Below are 19,895 nucleotides of genomic sequence, written 5' to 3'. Positions count from 1 at the left end.
ATCGCGCAAACTACAGGTGTAAGGACCCTGGGGACGAGGGACTCCGGTCTTTTCTTCAGTCGCTCTCTATCTTTTAAACTCCCCTCATTATCACTTAGCTGCTCTTAACTGAAGCCAAACAATCAGATTAGATCTGGGTAGCTGTGCAACTGTCCTTAGAAGGTCCTGCTCTACCTTAACGATACTAATGCGCGGATACTGTCAGTTTACACAGCCAGCGAGTACAAGGACGGGCGGCGAGCATGTAAAATAATCCCCGCAAAAATGGACCAAGGGAAATACTTCTACATCGTCGTTGTGCTTTTGCAAGTACTGGAATTAACATGCGGACAATTCTTCCCTGGTAAGTAAACACAAATACTCCTTTTCTCTCCGTTCTTGCACTTTTCTAGCCTTCCAAGTCATATGAATGTGTAATCAGAGACGCACAATGGAAAGACAGCCATCGGCGCAATTGTCAGAGTTGGATACTGAAACTTAAATTGACTCTACTTCGCAAATGAAAAGATGTACACGAATGCCACTGATAAATTGCCGAAGGTTCATTACTGACCTCCAAAACAGGGTTTACAGGTTAGCCTACTTGTTATAAAAGTTATTTTTCAATGAGCTGATTATCAGTTTACAGATGATGCAGTTCTGTTATTATCTTGTCAGAACTCAAACTCTATTTAAAACTAACGTATAAACATATCCTTGTCCACGGACCTTCCAATGATTCCGACAGTTGTTCATTACAGAAACTACTGCCCACTGAAAATGAAGCTTGTCTTGTGCAACTCAATTCAATGGGCCGACCAGACGTTACATCCTTTATATTAAAAACCTTTAAACACTTGCGAAACAAGCAGAAAACTTCTGCATGGATTCTGGCCTAGTTAGGCTACAAACTAAAATAGGGTTACTCTGTGTCAGGTCATCAAGTGTTTAGCGTAGTCTTATTGACAGTGTTACTTTCATCCAACAGAATAAATTGCCCAAAGTAGGCTATGTGAATGAGTGTGGTTTAGGTTTATACGAACTCAATGAAAGCAATACACGAGGCAGACACGCAAAGCATAAATTGCAAAGAAATCGAACATTTCACACAGGTAAACGAGCCAACGGAGTACGTGCGAAATAGGTTGATTGACAAACTAAGGGTGCATATGATAAATGAACACCTGGTGTATGTAAATCATCACTTCGTCAGTGTCTGCACTAAAAACAACTCCGTGCAGTGTCTTGTGTTGATGAAAAGTCCGTTCGAAAGCGGCAAGCGCCTCTCAGAAAGGTCGACCGTTAGGTGGTGCTCTGGCTACACTAAACATGCTCAGAGCGCTCTTAGCGGTCTCGGAACAGGTCGATTTTTTTCCCCAACTGGCAGGACTATTGCAAGCAAAATGTATCTGGTATCTTCTAAGTTTGACTTATTGCTAATAATTGTTGTTTTCGATCAACAAATAAAGAATGTCATAATATTGCCATCGTTAATAATGGGCTATTTAGACAAAAACATAGGGAAATGCGCTTATTATTTGTCACATTCTATTTAATTAATAATGACTCAGATAACATCTAACAACCTAAATCTCGCTTTTTATAGTAATATTTCACAATAACAATTCCAGACTTTCTTGTAACTTTAATTAATTTTTTTTTTTCTGTAATCGACGTGTATTGCCTGCATGATAGTCAAAATCTGTAACATCTTACTTCATAGCCTAATGTTTGAAGATAGAAGATTGGCAGATAATTCATGATGTGCAAAAAATTATTAAAACTTGACGGGAGTCGCATATTGGATAACTGAAAAATTCTGTGATGCAGTATTTCACTGCAACTTGCAGTTAGGCCTTCATCAAAAACAAATAACAAAATATCAAATAATGTGTCCAGGGTTTGTCACTGTGTGCCATCTTTACTTAGCACACTCCAGACTGGCTCAAGTAAAATAAAATCAGAAAAAAAAGGTTTGGCAAAAAAAAAAAAAAAAAAAGAAAGCCAATTGCCTTCCTAGACTGTAACACTGTTGTAAACAGAATGATAGGCCCTTTAATAAATATTTGTTCATTGATGTTTTTATTTATATATTTAAATGATTTGACTGCTAACAACCTTGTGATAAAGCCTCCCTTGTTATTAACAGATCTTGACCTGTGTTTACACAGGTTAGGACATTCTAGTGCTCACATCAACTAAGGTCAAACACCTGTTGAATCAAATGATGCTGCAATGCCCATTTGACCTGAGCCAAATATCTATATGTTGGCTATAGTTTTTAAAGCATGACCACAATTATTGTGTGATTATGCATTTAAAACATTCATTCATTTCTATTCATTAAGGGATACTTTTGAAGTGCTGGCAAGCAAACAATACGTTTTTTTTATTTTATTTAAATGAACAGCATGACAAGTGTCTTTGTTTTGTAACCAAAAACAGTTGCCAAGCAGAAGCAAAGGACTTAGTATGCCCCATGCATGACTTGAATTCAAGTAGCAAAGCAAGCCTGTCACTGGGTTGCTCAGGTTTTGTGTTTAAGTATTTACATTTAATTGCTAATGCTAGTAATAGTAATGTAATATAATGCCTGTATAATGAAGCGTGTGTGTGTTTGGAGAGGAGCACAGACTTCCCATGCTGAACTGTTAATTATAGCCGTAATTATATTTGAATGACATGACATTAGATGCTAGATTTGACCATGGGTTGTAGAACAGTTACTTCAGTTGGCAAAAGTAAAGAACTGAACAGAGGACATTGGACAGGGCAGATATTTGGTCAAGCTAATGACGGTGTGTGAAAGGGCTCAATTTTTAGTCTAAGTGCAGTCAATTAGATTCTCCTTGGCAGGAAGGAAGGCACACTCTTTCCTTCATCTCTCCTTGTTCTTTGTTCTCCTGTGACACATGTCACTTTTGATTCTAAAGCCCTTCTGCTTTGCGGTATTGTATCCATAGTGATAGTTCTCATACAGTATCTCTGTGGGGACAGCATGGAAGGGGCCGCTGGATTTCCGGATTGTTCTTTCATTCTGCTGCGGTAGAATAATAGGCAGTTTCAAGAGGTGTCCTTATCATTTGCTTTTGTTCAACAGAGGTTCATTAAAGTATTTTAGTGAAAACAATGTTATAGTCAAGGAATATCAGTCAAAGACTGGTGCCCTTGGTGAATCTGTGCCAGTAACAGAACATTTTGAAGAGGTTAATATGGGTCTGTTTAAGTGCAGAACCTCTCCAGAATGACGTCACCGATAACATCACCAGTTCACCCATTCATTTTATTTAAAAAAATCAAAGCATCACTTCATAATCCTCCTCCATTCTTCTGAAGTCCAGTACCGACCACATCATCTTCTCTGCTGTCTCTTGCTTTCTGTAGTCTGTTTTTGCGCTGTATCTGAGAAGAGGTGCTTAGCTTTTGAAGACTGCCATTCTAACGGGTAATCCGAGAGCTCCTAGACTAGCAGCTAATCCCACACTGCCGCTGTGTCAATCTGCAGGGCTGCCTCCTGTGTGCTCCGGTTAGAGAGATGAGGGGGTGGGTAGGGATGGCACTCACTGGAGTTGTTTTGGTTGCTCTTAGACTGCCTCCACTTCTAATTTGGAGACAGTATGAATGCTGTCATGCTGTATGGCTGTGATATTTTAATATGGCTGGAGACAGTCAGGCCCTGTCACAGCAATCATGACTCCGTCACGGAAATGATGCTGTGGCTCACTGTAGCATGCTTGAGTGGTTGACTGTTACTGTGTAAGGCCGTGTGGGAAAGAGCCAAACTGCTCTTTGCATATGAAATAAATATCCAGAGGCAACATTGATATTAGCTAAGAATGACAGTAAACAGCTGTTGAAAAGTTTCTGAATGTGTATTACAGTATATGTGGAGGGTGTTTTTGGAGGGTGCCATTAAATTGTACTCAAATGTGTTAGTCCAAAATGTTTAGTTGTGATATCAATTTGTTTACCATTATTTAACTTTTGTGGTGGAGTGCCATGGAATCAAATGTGAAAATGCAGTAGGTTTTCAATCAGGTTTAGAGGAGTTGTGGCAAGCTCATCCATTTTAAAGGATGTGTGTCTGCACTGCTCCATGATTGAACACTCTCCAAATAAGACTCTCCAACAAAGGTACTTCAATTTTATTTTATTGCAGAATGAGATGAAGGTAGAGGAAGATAGATCAATAAAAGGGGGGAAAAGGGGGGGGGGGGTGGTCAAAAACCTCATGATGGGCTATCGTTTACAGTTGTGTGTAAAATTAAACCGTGTTCCTAGTGTTGCAGTTAGTTTGAAGTGTGAGCGAAATATAGTGGCAACTCCATAGATAACATCTCAAATCCAGTATTAAAGAGACCTCTTCTTTTATGCTTAGAATCTTTATTTTTCATATCATTTATATTATTACTCTCATGTATGCCCAGGTGATGTTGAGTGAATGGGTAGTGGAAGCAGACACCCGGACCCAGAGGCTGTAAAAGAGAAGCACAAGACAGAGCATTATGCCGTGCTAAGGCATGTATTTGTGGTCCGGTGGACACTTGTTTAGTAATCCTTACCTGTCTAAATCCAACTCCCCGCTGACACACATGTCCAATCCTTTCACCAGCTAGCCAGACAGGTAGGGTTCTCCGTCCTCACATACATGGGACTGTGATGCATGGTTGGTGTGATAGGTCCTGATGTAGATGTAATGGGTCAAAAGTTCATGCTGGAATCCTTCTTTTCCTTGTCTTGGTTTATGTGGTGCCACGCGTGCCTGTGTGTCCGGTTGATGGTGAGGGAATGGGGAGAGGAAGAAGACAGATGGACCCCTAGACTGTGAAGGAGAAGCACAGGACACAAAGCATTATACTGTGCTTGTGGCTGTGAGGCTTGTCAAATGGACACTCAGTAACTCCTACCTGTCTAATTCCAAATCCCCACTGACACACAGTTGTTCTGTCTTCCAATAGGGGAAGTGCACTCTCAGTGTGCACAGATTTATGCCTGGTAGCATAGATGATGTGGCTTCTGGCGCTGAGCATACTACTCTTACCGGTCCTTTACATTATTATGTTGGCATTAGTAGTGACAGCTTTGCCTGTGTGTCCAGTTGATGGTGAGTAAATGGGGAGAGGTGGTAGACAGATGGACCCCTCGACTGTAAAGGAGAACACAGGACACAAAGCATTATACTGTGCTTGGGCATGTACATATGTGGTTAAATTGGTTAAATTAAGTAACTCTTACCTGTCTTAAACCAACTCCCCGCTGACACACAGTTCCATTTCTATTCTCCTCTGTTCAAACCTAGAGGGGCAGTGCACTCTTACTGTGCACAGGCGTATGCCTATGCATCGATGGAGTTTGGGGCTGTGGGCTTTGGTGGTGGAACCAGCACTAGAGGAGCGGTTCTAGATGGCTCCTTAGTGGAAATGTAGTCACGGCGATGCTCTCCCGTCTTTGGGCGCTTGGGTCTACTATCTCCAACTGGATAGCAATGATTGGCCCCTCCTATTGGGGCTGTGGGCTTTGGTGGTGGAACAGGCACCAGAGGCACGGTTCTAGATGGCTCCTTAGTGGAAATGTAGTCACGGCGATGCTTTCCCGTCTTTGGGCGCTTGGGTCTACTATCTCCAACTGGATAGCCAGGATTGGCCCCTCCTATTGGGGCTGTGGGCTTTGGTGGTGGAACAGGCACCAGAGGCACGGTTCTAGATGGCTCCTTAGTGGAAATGTAGTCACGGCGATGCTCTCCCGTCTTTGGGCGCTTGGGTCTACTATCTCCAACTGGATAGCAATGATTGGCCCCTCCTATTGGGGCTGTGGGCTTTGGTGGTGGAACAGGCACCAGAGGCACGGTTCTAGATGGCTCCTTAGTGGAAATGTAGTCACGGCGATGCTTTCCCGTCTTTGGGCGCTTGGGTCTACTATCTCCAACTGGATAGCCAGGATTGGCCCCTCCTATTGGGGCTGTGGGCTTTGGTGGTGGAACAGGCACCAGAGGCACGGTTCTAGATGGCTCCTTAGTGGAAATGTAGTCACGGCGATGCTCTCCCGTCTTTGGGCGCTTGGGTCTACTATCTCCAACTGGATAGCCAGGATTGGCCCCTCCTATTGGGGCTGTGGGCTTTGGTGGTGGAACAGGCACTAGAGGCACGGTTCTAGATGGCTGCTTAGTGGAAATGTAGTCACGGCGATGCTCTCCCGTCTTTGGGCGCTTGGGTCTACTATCTCCAACTGGATAGCCAGGATTGGCCCCTCCTATTGGGGCTGTGGGCTTTGGTGGTGGAACAGGCACCAGAGGCACGGTTCTAGATGGCTCCTTAGTGGAAATGTAGTCATAGCGATGCTTTCCCGTCTTTGGGCGCTTGGGTCTACTGATTTCTTTGGGCTTTTTTGGAGGCTCTGGTATTGGTGGGATGATGTCTCTTCTTTGTGTGCTCTGTGTCAGGTCAAACATGCCGCCAATGGTGCCCGCCTGCTTCAAACGTACAACTGGCGCCGCGGCGCACCTGAGGCTTCCTCCAGGTGCCCTGCCAATTGTCGGGGCACTTGGTGTAACTGTTGCCATTAGCTCAGTCGTATTAAACCCATTCCTTGCCAGAGGCAGCGCTCCATGAGACATGGTGGTTGTTGCTGCATCAAGCCTGGGAAAGACTATGGACTGCTTTGGCCGGGGGCCTTTGTATTTCGGGCGAACATCTGCGGCAGGGAGGCTGTCCCGTTGAACACACTGTGGGAAACGTGTTCCATGAGGCTCGCTAGAGGGTTGATGATGCCTGGATGAATTGTCTTTGGGTGGAACAGGCACTTTCATATAAGGAAAGGTGCCCTTTTCTGGATTTTCTCTGTCTCTCATGGTGATACTATTGAAAGATGGAAGCACAGAGTAGCTGTTTCAGATGAAATAAATGAAAACAGGTTAAACGGATGTTGTCAAATATGCTATGGAGCAAGAATATAGATTTTTGAATTTATTAAAGTACAGAATATGTGTTCTGAAACACATTGAGGTCATTGCAGCTGAAAGATAGCATAATATTTCAGTAAATTAAAGTATGACAGGTTTTGCAACAAGCAAATGCTATTCCTTGACTAAATAATACATACTTAGTTCAAATAAGTAGCCTAGGCTATCTTGTAAAACAGTCTTCTCAAAAATAAAGTATCTAGTAGCCTATCAATATATCTACACTTAAAATCAAGTCTGTTAGGCTAGCAAATATAGTCTTTTCATGGTTAGGTATTTTTAAGAGTTGGTTGAAGCTTAGATTACCTGAAATTGAATGTGCTGATCTATTCAGATTTTGGAGGTAATAAATGAAATATGTAGTACAAATAGTCTGAGTCCGTGTGTGAATCTCTCGTCTAGCACAATACTGTCATATCACCAGAATTTATATAAATTCTGACGATTACGTCAAAGCATTGCGTTGTCGCCCATTATGACGCAGCTATTCAAAACATTTTGCGCCAACTCGAAAATGAATGTCAAAGTTCCATTACCTGTCGCTGCGTTCAGCTGTGATTGTGCCAGGCCGTGCTTAAGACGTTCTGTTACACCGTCTCTTCACAGATCTTAGACTACTTCTCTGACCACAAGGCAGCAGAACCATTTCATGTCTCACAGGGGCGGTAGTAATTCAACTCCGTGATGTGTAATTAACGCTTTTATAACTGACCCATCGTTTTTAGACAACAAAAAAAGTTCTCTTTTTTTCGCCAACACAACGTTATCAACTCGAATGAATGGCCTAAACATTGGTTTATTGTTCAAATGTTAACCTAAGTCTATGATAGGACTATCCTTCAAGATATTAGTTTCTAAACAAAAATAACAACCTAAATATAACTCCCATAACTAATATTAACATCAACAACAGCAATAATAATAACAATGTGATGATGATGCTTCATTAGAAATCCAATTCATAAATTGCTAAATTAGTGATAGTAATAGTGAATTAAGTAATAAGGATGAACTTATGAAGAACTATGTTTCAAGCAAAGGCATGTGAATTGAAGTAAGTGAGGCTCTGTGTCCATCATTCCTAGTGTGGCAACATAACTCATTGTGTGGTCTGCAATTTTATGCACTTAAAAAAACACAGATTTTATACTGAAGCTGGACAGGAATATAGGGGTAACAGCTGAAGCTCAACAGTTTGATTAAAACCGACAGAGTTAAGCAGGTTCTGGAAAGTGGGTGTGTCTCCATGGTTGTTGTCAGACACATAGAGGGCTCCCTTGAGGAAAAAATGCTCAAGATCTGGATTCAAAGATAAAGGTCAGATCTGAGGATTTTCAGTCACGATGGTAAACAAATACAAAAGCTGGGGAATTGAGATTAATGGAACTCATAAACAAAAAAAGTCCTTGTGACAGTTGACATAATCACTCAAGGAACCTTGCGTGAAACAAACCAATGACATCCTTAAATTGAAAGTATGATTCAATCACAAACGGTATATTCAGAGGGCTACCATGGGGGGATGAGGTGAGGAGATGAGATGGGGGGGGGGGGGGGGGGGGCAGGAAAAAGAGGAAAAGATAAACAGAGCCAGGGTTCAGGGAGGTGAAACACATGATAGGTTGGGCCGCTTGCGGGGCTGTCTAGCTGAAGTTAATGGATTTCACACACACGCCTGCCTACTGTGCGGCACAAAACTATTTCCAATCAGCCCATTAGAAACAGTTCGGCCTGTAATTGTGCACATACCCCCCCCCCCCCCCCACACTCCCCTCCTTATCATTTCCCCCTTGTGTTGCCTGGTTGCTGCGGAGTGGGGTCCTTTGACATGCTGTCACTCAAGACTCTGTTTAGTATTCCACGGGGTCTTCCCTAGCTGGGCCCTGCGTTTGCCATGTCACTGGCTGGAGAGTTTACTGCCAGAGGTCTGCTTATCTGCATGGCTGTGTCACCTAATCCCGAGCACTTATTCTATTTGCTTGACTAAATGACAGCTTAATACAGGACCAGGCCTCGTGCTACTGAAGATGCTAAAGAGCACCTCTGTTGAAACTCCATTTTCCAGTCACACACATGATAGGGAGGGGGAAAGAGAGACAGACCGAGAGAGAGAGAGAGGGAGAGAGAGAGGGAGAGAGGTGGTGACTTTTATAAGAAATCCTGCAACAAGACCTTGGAGTTGCCTGCAGAATTTAATCCCGCACCCAAATCCCCCAGTCCTTTGAGATCATAGCACTCATTTTCTACGCTTCCTATAAATTCAAGTTAAGATCCCCTCCTGTCTGAATCTCTGATCCTAATAGTTTTATAATACCTACAAATTCATCATTTAACACAATTTTATTTGCACAGGGCTTTCTCTTTAAAACCTACTTCTTTCATTCCAGTCAGGTATTTCCGAATATAAATTCTATAAGGAATCTAAAAGCATTCCTTTAAAAAGATATATCAACTACACTACACTAAGTGTTATGGAATCATATGTAACTAATCTGTGCAAATGCACTTCAGTCAAAGTCTGTATTTTTAGACAACTTTTTCCTCGCTGAGAGGAACTGTAATTTTGTCCCCCATCACGCCCCTGAGGACCAGGAGTGCTGTTTCTCCTCCTGCTCTGAGCCAGTGCTGTCGTCATCCTCCCTCCCACGCAGACAGAGGCTCGTCAGAAAACAGAGGTGTCTGGGGGTTTTAATAGGTGATAAAAAGAAATGATATTTTTTCATTGTGGGCTGCTCCAGATTTACAGGACCTGCCACCCCCTTGAAAGATTCATAAAGGCGGGAAAGGCAGGGGGGGCACGACTGAGGCCCCGCACACTAACCTGGGAATTGGCAGGGCACAGAAGGAGATAAGCAGTAATTTGCTGCAACACATCGGCCACTGCAATCTATGTCACAAGGTAGCTCCAGTCTTTTGACGTCTAATGGACATGACTTTGAGATGCCGCATAACACAACACAACACAACACAACGCAACGTAACGCAACGTAACACAACGCAACACAACACAACACAACACAACACAACACAACACAACACAACACAACACAACACAACACAACAACACAACACAACACAACACAACACAACACATCGCAACGCAACGTAACGCAACGTAACGCAACGCAACGCAACGCAACGCAACACAACACAACACAACACAACACAACACAACACAACAACACAACGCAACACAACACAACACAACACAACAACACAACACAATACGTGCTGTGACTTTGTGACTGTGCCATATGTCATTTCAACTCCATGATATAACCCCTTCACTTGATACCTGACTGGAATGAATGGCATAGAAAACTGCTGAATTGCCACACATTGACAGTTGATTGCAGGCATGATAGCTATACAGCAATTATGGTTTAGTGAGGAAAAAGTAATACATTTAGGGGTTTCATTGATTCCTTGGTTGTATCTTCTAATTTACACATATTTTACACTGTATCCACTATGTACACATTGTCTTCACCAAGAGGCCACTGAGCAAGGACTTCTCTCCCGCTAAAGTCAGCATCAATAGCCACTGATAAATTTGGATATACATACAACCTACTCTAGTCATATGTGCAGTGGAGAGGCAGTGTAGACTGCACCCATTCCAAGGTCCCTTGATGCTCAAACTCAGTGGTGTCTCTTTGTCTCTGCCATGCAGACTGTCTGATACAGTAGCTAATCTGATGGGCCATCGCATCCCTGTCAGACTCCAGTCAGATCTGTCAGATCTGTGTCGCAGCTATTTACAAGTCAGTATGGGAAGACTGGCAGATTGAAGGAAGCTGCACTTTGCTGTAACTTATCAGTAACTTCTCTGCCTGGTCCATTGAGACATGTGACGTAGTTCTTTTCATGGAAGGATAAAGGATGCTGTGCCAAGCACTACAAATATGAATACGCAAATATGGCGCAGGCTAATTTATCCAAACAGTTTAAGAGCTGGCTAGAGCAGACACACAGGCAGGGAGAGTGAGAGAGAGAGAGAGAGAGAGAGAGAGAGAGAGAGAGAGAGAGAGAGAGAGAGAGAGAGAGAGAGAGAGAGAGAGAGAGATAGAGATTTGAAGACTTCTCAGTTAGGATCCCTGAGGACTATGTCATTATGAGGGAAGGACTGACAGTCCCCAAGAGTAGGCAAAGGCACAAGAACACACAGCTTGTTGTCTGGCACTGTCAGGAATCTCTCTCTCTCTCTCTCTCTGTTTACTTTACGATCACCAAGTACAAACAAATGGCTTCCTGTGTGATGTTTGAGTATGGACCCTCCTGAGAAGCGCAAGACCACGGCGTGGTAAACCAGCACAGCAAGCACCGCTCTGCACTCCTCTTCCTCCCCCCCCCCCCCGGAGACCAGGCCTGGAGATGCAGACACAAACACATTCATTTCCTCCAGTTCTGTAATTGTCAGGATCCATCAACGAATTACAGCTAATTAGACAGAGGCAGAGAGAGAGTTAACGTGAATTTGGACTTGATTAATTGACAATTATCTACATAAATGATTATGCAGGCAAATTGAAAGTAGCGCGAGGATTGTGCAAATAAATGAATAACCCTGAAAAGCTCTCGAGGAGTCCCATGGATTGTGTGATTGTAACAGTGAATAGCTTGGATTTTGTAATTTTATGATTTTACGCTCCCCCAAGTCATCAGGGAGGGGCTTGGAGTGTATGCAATGGTGACAGGGCATGGTGTTTATGGAAAAGGATTTTAAATCTTTTAAATGGCTTTCATAATTCTCATGGTGGTTTGAACTCTGACTGTGTGGTGGTGGGTGTAATTGTCCCTTTGACCTGACCCAGGCTACCTCCTTAAGTGCATGTCTTATAAAATACTTCATGGAAAAGGTGTTGAAAGCACTCACTCTACCCCACCTTTGCTCGTTGACCTGGGTTGGTTGATATGGTTACTACTGCTGTTACGAGGGAAATATGCAGCCCAAAGTCCTGCACTAATGCAATATGACTGTCTAACACAGTCGCCGTTGAAGATAGACATGGTTTAGTTATAGCAGACTAGTCAAGTGCATGAAGTAAAATGTCAAATTCACCTGAAATGCCTCAATATTTAAAATAACCTTTCACATGGGTAAACAAAGACACCCTTGATACAGCAGGAACAAAAGCAGAGCATAATCCTCATTCACCGAGGAAAAGAGAGCTTGGCTAAATGTGAGGAGGTGTGAAAGAATTAAAGAGCAGCTGAGAGTGGATGTTAGCAGGCAGGGGCTGACGGCATAATGAACCACCCAGCCTCTTTAGACACTGAGCTTTGTCAGTGCAAGCAGGCAGAGAAGGGTAACAAGATCCCTCATGCATTCACCCCTCAAGAGACACCATTAACCTTTTGGAGCATTCACTGACGTCCTACAGACACTTTCCATGCGGAGAGCGGGCTTTTTGTTCGTCTTTGGAAGATTAAAAAGCCTTTAATTGGGCCGGCTAATGGCAATTTGCTGGAGTGTATTAATGCTGGGGGCATTATTTAGGCGCCCATGTGAAAGGTCAGACACAGGCAGTCGTGTGTGCCAAGATACCACACACAAGATCTCACACATGAAAGGGGGGCAGGAAGAAGCTGAAGTAGCGGCCATTGTGTGCTGGCCAAAAAAGGGGAAAGAGGCAGGGGTGTGTTTGTGTGAAAAGAAGAAGAAGAAGAAGGAGAAGAAGAAAAACAAGGCAGGACTAATAGGGAGCAATGTTGAGTCTTGCTAGCAGGTGTGTGTGTGTGTGTGTGTGTGTGTGTGTGTGTGTGGGGGGGTGTTCTCGCCCCCATCACCAGGTTCAGAAACAAACAGCGATAAAAGAGAGTGACAGCTTTAACTAATCACCTAGTGGCGCGTTTCCTGAGCCAAACTTGATTATGTGGGCCTCTGATCTCCCCCCTGCCTGAGCTGAAAGGTCATATTCCTCACGGCGCACTGCCATCTTCCTTCTGCCTGCCTACTTTGGACTCTTTGGAAACTTTGTGCCAAGTTTCAGCATGCCGCCAATGTCAGAGAAGTGCAGTTTTTGTAAGATGTCAGGGGAAGGTGCTAAATTGGGTTTTTTTTTTTTTGACGCAATGGATTATGAAAAGAGAACAACCTAACCCACTATGAAACAAGTGGGAGTACAGTATTTATAAAAATGATTATTTAGTATTTTTTTGGTGTTTCAACAGCAATTTTTGTTGATGCATTAGTAAACAATAGCATGTCAGCCAACACCACCTAGGTCTTTTACTCGGGACTAATTTGATTCATGCATATAATTATTTGAATGCATACTAATCATATTATTATTACCACACATAATGTGCCTGTATAAAAAAATTATGCATCCTAGGTTTTGGGCATAGACCTCAAACAAAGGGATTCCATTAGGTGCCTGCACTTGCTAACTTGCCTCGTGCCCCCTCCTGTGTTCCCTCTACTCATTGTTCAGAGTGACAGTTTTAATATGAATGCTTTCACCTCTCGTTCATTGTCTGTGGCCATTTACATTAATCTGACAGGCATTAATTATACAAGTCCAAAGCGATCGTAAAAATGATGAATGACTGAACCGCCGTACGTGACAGCGCCACAACGGCCTTTTAGAGAGGTTTCATCTAGATGTGTCTAAACCTCTAACGAGTTAAAATCACACGCAGATCAGGAATCTCAGCTTATGTGCATTAACCCACAGGAATGTTCGGTGTAAATGTCACAACATTGTGTTGCTTTGCTTCCGCCTGCCATTGCTGAAGCCATAGGTGCCTTGACATAAGACTCGATCTAATTGCCTGTGGAAATCACACTGAAATTGGGTGACATTATACATTAAGCTTAACTAAATAAAGCATACCTATGTGTACAGAGCCTGCTCCAGATGGATGAAGAGTAACTGGTGTGTTGCGAAGGCCTTAATGAAATGTGTTAACAAGTCCCCACACTCTCATCAGACACGGAAAAAGCCTGTAATGAGTGGTGAAGACCTCTGCATCATGCACAGGCCTTGATAAATTCTTTACAAAGGTGTCATTACTGTTAATGTGCTGCTACAAATTATGAATGGCTGTGGCAGTGGTGCAGAGAGCTCTAGCTCCACGAGCGCATTGCTGAGGGAATGCTTGTTGTATTTTCCTGCCACAGCATATCCTGGATTGTAGAAGGCACAGTGGATCTTGCATAGGGTATGAGAAAGCGATGTTGTTTTTAGTGGGAAATAATCACGATATATGTTACCCTCAAACATATTATTCCAGTAATATTTCTGTTTACTTGAAACAGCCCACATGACTGCTTGTTGTTTCAATCATCCACCATGTACTGGACTCTAATATTCGATGTCCAAACAACCAGAACCTTTGTGGTGTCTGCTTGGACTTTGTTATGGCTACATGGATTAAGGCGATTAGGGGGCGAAGGACATGTTGATATTAAGCTTCAGTGCTTGGGCACTGGGGGCTTTTGTACTGGCGGTGTGGACCTTGACACTTCATACTGTGCCGGCTCTCCCTCTCTTTTAGCCCCAGGGTGATTGTGAACGGGCTATGCTGTGGCTGAGAGGGGCTGTAGAAGCCTGGTAATCACCATCGCTGCATCAGCATGAGAACAGCGTTTGATTAATGATGTTTGTGCGGATCGTCCTCCTGTGTCTCTATACCGCTTTGAGCAGGGATAAATCTCTGGTCGGCCGGTGTCATGTCTTTGGGCTGTCTTTCCCTCTCTTCCTCCCTCCCTCTCTCCTTCCCTCCTTTTTTCCTCCCCTCCATCTCTCTCTCTCTTTCTCTGTCCCTCTCCCTCTCGCCGCCTCTTTCTCAGTGCAGGAGCTGTTCATCATAAAATTCAGAGGACAACGCGGAGCATCAGGTATCTGGCTCGGTTTGACACTGATTTTATTGAACAAGCAGTCAAATTAAACAAGCTTGTCACATTAGACACTTATCGGGTGATTAATTAGGTCGCGAATAAGACGCCATGCCCTCTGAATGTCAACCCGAGTGTGCTGGGCTCTCTCTCACTGTAGTTCTCTCTTGGTCTCTACTACCCTTAAAGCTCTTAGATAAATGAACAACCGCTTCACCTGTGACAACAAATGTATTTATGGTGTTAATCACTCAAGGCTTCAATGCCAGCTCTCATTTCACTCACAATGACACTATTAGCAAGCAGCAGTTGTGGCATTGAAGCATTTTGTCCTCTTGTGTCCTCAGAACACGGCTGTGTACGTTTTGGAGTAAATGGAAGTTTAAGGGTAAATGAAAACCATGAGCTACGTTCACGAGCATCTGGTCTCGTCGGAACCACATGGGGAATAGTCCCATGCTGCAGTAATCTTACCAACAAGCCCTAATTGCATTGTGGTATTGGTCGCACTGTCTCTGCACAATCACTCTCCTTTGCGCTGCCCTGAGCGTATGATTTGAGCTGACCGTGGTCATTGCTGCCATTAAGGGATTTATTGTCATTATTGCTCCTCCTATCTGCAATTTATATGATAGAGCCCTTTCTTTGTTATATGACCCTGCCTCCCCTGCTTTCCCATTTTGACTTGCCTCTCCCCCTGTCAGCCACAGACGAGCTACCCAATCACACTAGGTGGAGAGAGGGATAGAGAGTAAGACTATAATGATAGCCGCCCCCATGTGATGTTGGTTTGAAATTACCCGACACAATTCTCCCTTTACTCCGATCCATTATTGCAGATGCTTCCGTGGGGCATCAACTTTAGGATTCAAAGGGCCACCTCCCACCCAGGCGCTGTGCATAAAGACGCTGAGGTAGTGCACCGGAAGCGCCCATTGAGTCCTCTCCTCCGCCCATAAATTGCCGTGTAATGCTGTGTAAAGTGTCTCGCGGACCCGTCAAGGTTTCTAATTCTGAAGACACACGGACCCGACGGCGTGTACGGAGGAGCGGTTTCCTTGAACAAATGTGTCGCGTCGCGAGTGTCTCTTTTTTATGAGGGCAACTCTCGTTTCCAGCATTTCTATGGGCCATTGGTGTCTGCAAGGCATCGGGAGTGAAAGGTGCGGGGACGTTCGGTGGCGTGCCGTAAAAGTATAAGCCATTTAGTTTAATATTCATCCATCTGTTTCACGCATGGCTGGCTGGAAATAAAAGGGGGGAAAAATAAAGTGGGAGCGGTAAGACTGTGGTGTTCATCTCTCTGCCTCCAAATGGGGGAACATCAGGAGGATAAGGTTTCAGGTTCCATTTGGCGCTGAATTTGCCTCGCCTCGGTTTTGTGACAAAGAGAAAAGCCCTGGGAGCATTCTTATGCGCACACACACACGCACATGCACCCACACACACACACTCACTTACGCACATGCAGGCACACACACCCACACACATACACACACACCAAACCACCCTCATGGACAGGTATATGCACGCACGCATATATACTTCCACTCCCTCGCACATCCAGACGCACACACACACACACTCACATCTCTGTTCTTCAGCTCCGTCTGTCCTCATTCCCTCCTCATCATCCCACCCTTCAAAGTCGCAACCCCCCCCCACACACACCTCTCCTCGGCTCCGTCTCTCCACAAGCCTGTAATAGGAATACTGTATGAATAAGCTGCCTCTGAGTTCAGAGCCAATCCCCGGCAAATCTCTGACAGATATCATCATCAACAGCAGCATCATCAGCATCAACCATAAAGGCTGTTCCAATCATTCATCACCCCGACAGCCTCCCCGTAAGGGAGCAGCCCTGATTCAGCTGCACTCTTGCCCTCACTGCTGCCTCTCTGGTACCCTACACTCCCCCACCCTGCTCGCGTGGGGGGTCGTCTCCGTGTGCACCAGAGCCATGCTGGGCCGTGAGCAGAAGTGCGTATTGTCTGTGAAAGATTTGAAAGGAAAAACTATAAAGGAAAGAAACAAGGCTTACAAGTGCTTTCAAAAGTCTACAAGCAGAGCCATCTTCCAGGAATAAAGTGGTACATGACTGAATTAGATCATTTTAGATTGAACCACTTCAATACTCCATACTCCATACATTTTCATCAGTCATTCCTCTGTGGTGCTCAGACTGTACTAATATAAACATGAGCATCCAAAGTAAATAACTAGCAGGCATTTCATGTACTTTAGATAACGCAACCTATAAATCACTAACTAACCCTTTCTAAACAGATGTTTCAAGAGGTAAGTGCATCATATCGCACACACATATTGACATTACCTTGCAATGTACTACAATGTATGTAATCAAATATTTAAAACAGTGAATTATTGAACCCAGCAAGAGCAAGATGCTGCTTGATGTTTGCCTTCAGCCCGTAAGTCACACACTCTGGTGTTCTGTCTCCACGGAGATGCCCATGCTAGTTATGAGCCATGTTCTCCTCCATGTGTCCCAGTCATGATCGAGTAGCGACGTGTCTCTGTGGTGCAGCTGTCACTGAGAACATTAGGATTGGTTTTACTGGGTCTCTGCATACTCACCCAAATGGAAAAAGTATTTATATTTGTATACATGTATTTATATATACACGACAACAGTGTGTAAAGACACATACTCACGGACCCTTTCATATAGTACTGTAACATAGGAAGATTACATGTTTTATGACCTTCCTTGCGTGTTGAAGGACATGCAAGTATTGTACAGGACAACTGGACAAGTGTGATTCCTTTAGTTTCCATATAGTTCATTACGTGGCAACTCTGTGTCAAACTCTATCTGCTCTTAGTTTTCATTGCTAGATTTAGAAAAATTGGCATTGAATGCAGGATTGCCAGCAGAAACGTAGAACCTGAAGAGAGTTTTCAAAACAAACCAATTTGTAAGTCTTCATTGCTGTGTGAGGCGACATCACTGAATGGGAGTTTGGGCACTAGCAGACAGGAACTAAGACGGTCGGCGTTCCTTGGGCTAATGATGGCTCAGCCGAGGAGCAATTTGAGCAGCCTCAGGTCGCATCGCTGTCGCCATCTCAGTTGTCAGGAGTTTAGCGCCTATTCCTAAAAAAGAATAACCTGCATCCATCAGCCACCGCACGCTACCGTTTCTCCTTAACAGCCATTTTGTTTGCTTAATGAGCACATAATTGCTGCCGTTTCTGCGGAGGTACTCCCGCCTTGACTTCTGAGCTGAGCGCAGCTAATCCGTCTTTCTGTTGATTTCGCTAAGGAATTAGCCTCATGCAAACCTCCTCTTGTCTGGAGGGGAGGTAGAATCCCGCCGAAAGGATCCTGTGAAATGGCACCCGCTAAAATAATGAGTCAAAGCCGCGTTCAAATGATATGCAAATGATACATTGCCTCTTCCATGGCGCTATGAGATTCTCCCAAGCCACTGTGCGAATATTGTCATTGTTGTTGTTAATGCCTTGGTCTTGTCTTAACGGAAGTATGTGTACTTTAATATCCTTGCAGAATTCATCTCTGGTGCCCTTTGTGAGCTTAAGGTGACATGTTGGCAAGCGAATGGATGGCGTTGCTCCCTGATAGGATGTTGAATAATAATGGTCGAAGGGTATAAGCTTGCTTTGAAACTGATGAACAGGGACCTCTTAAGGGCTTTTAGTGGTTCAATCCAAAAGAAATACACACAGAAATGTCCTAGTGCATGTGTTTGATAGGAGTGTTTCATTTGAAGAAAAACATATTCATAGCACAGCACACTTACTAGCAATTTTTTTTTTCATTACCCAGATGCACTCAGAGTTTTTTTTTGAACCATCATCTTTGAGCTTTAAATGATGTTTTTCACCCTGGGCCATTTAGAAGATATTTCAGATTTGAATTTCTCCCATGTTTTTCTCTCATGCATCTGTAGACTAGTGGATTGAGATGAGTATGCATCAAGGGTAATTTGAAAGCAGCAAAATGAAACGGAGTTGCATCGGAGATAGCATCACAGACCCAAACCACTGGAGCTGGCAGGTCACGCAATGAACCATGGTGCTTCTCATCCAGACGATGCTTCTACCAATTAAGCACTCTCAGACTCGTAACCGCAGAGAGTATCCACCTCTCAGTTCAGTAGTTCCCCCAAGCTGCCTCTGACCTGATGTTTACACTTCTTTTAGTTACACCAACCTAATATGCTGACATTTGTGTAGCAGAGACTTCAAGGGCATTTCCACATTCTGTGTGTGTTTTTGTAAAAGTACATGTTTGTGTGTGAGTGTGTGTCTGTTTTTGTGTGCGTGAATGGAGGAACTTATAAAGTGCATGGCCTCTTTTCCCATCTGGGAAAATATACTACAAATAATTAACATGGTACACTGGAATTACAAAATGCTGAGAGTTTGAATCATGGTTTTCACAGTAGACTGGTGACCAGTATCTGAATGGATCACAGAATAATGCTTTTTAACCATCATATGATGTATGACAGTGCAGAGGGCGACTGTAGGTAGTGCTGTTTGAGTTCTCTTGTAGCTACTAGGGCTGTAACGATACACCTACCTCACGATTCGATTCGTATCACGATTCTTGACCCACGGTTCGATACACCCCACGATATTATTATTATTATTATTTTTTTTTTTACCTCGCGATTTTTAAAATATATTTTCTAATTCACATTAGAATAAGTATGAGCTATAAAAAAATGAAGAAACAATTTATAACCAAATATTGAGGTTTTTATTACTCAAAGCAATGCTGTTGAAAAACATTCAACAAACTTCGGAACCTGTTATCTATCTGCAGAGCAAATGTCAGGCTCATACAAAAACATTAGCGTGAATTAATTGATGCTAATATGTAACGCGGTCTCTATAGGATTTCCCATATACGTTAGCATTAAGCTAACGTATTTTCAGTAAAACATGCAATACTATGTGATTGTTTTTAGAAAACGAATGTTACGTGATGAGATTACTAAAATGTATTCTGCATGTCTGCTCAGTTTAGCAGTGCTACCCAAGCAAAGGTTTGAAAAGAACTTCAAGCTTCAGACTTTCTGTTAGGGAAACAGCTTTCTATCTGCCAAGCAAATGGCAGGCTCAT

At 43.5% G+C, this 19,895-nt stretch overlaps 1 protein-coding gene across 1 annotated transcript in view; it reads left to right on the top strand.

The window, feature by feature from the left end:
* Positions 1-264: 264 nt before the first annotated feature.
* ptprt (protein tyrosine phosphatase receptor type T) overlaps positions 265-19,895 on the top strand; it is a gene marked incomplete at both ends in the record, with an annotated part of 201,112 nt that continues 181,481 nt past the window's right edge. Inside the window, one exon of the mRNA XM_080846147.1 lies at positions 265-347. Coding sequence (XP_080702273.1) covers positions 265-347 — 83 coding nt within the window. The remainder of the gene's footprint in view (positions 348-19,895) is intronic.

This window comes from Sprattus sprattus, assembly GCF_963457725.1.
Source record: "Sprattus sprattus genome assembly, chromosome: 10".
Classification (NCBI taxonomy): Eukaryota; Metazoa; Chordata; class Actinopteri; order Clupeiformes; family Clupeidae; genus Sprattus; species Sprattus sprattus.
Note: the sequence above shows the minus strand (reverse complement) of the source record. Positions and strands in the feature narration are given on the sequence as shown.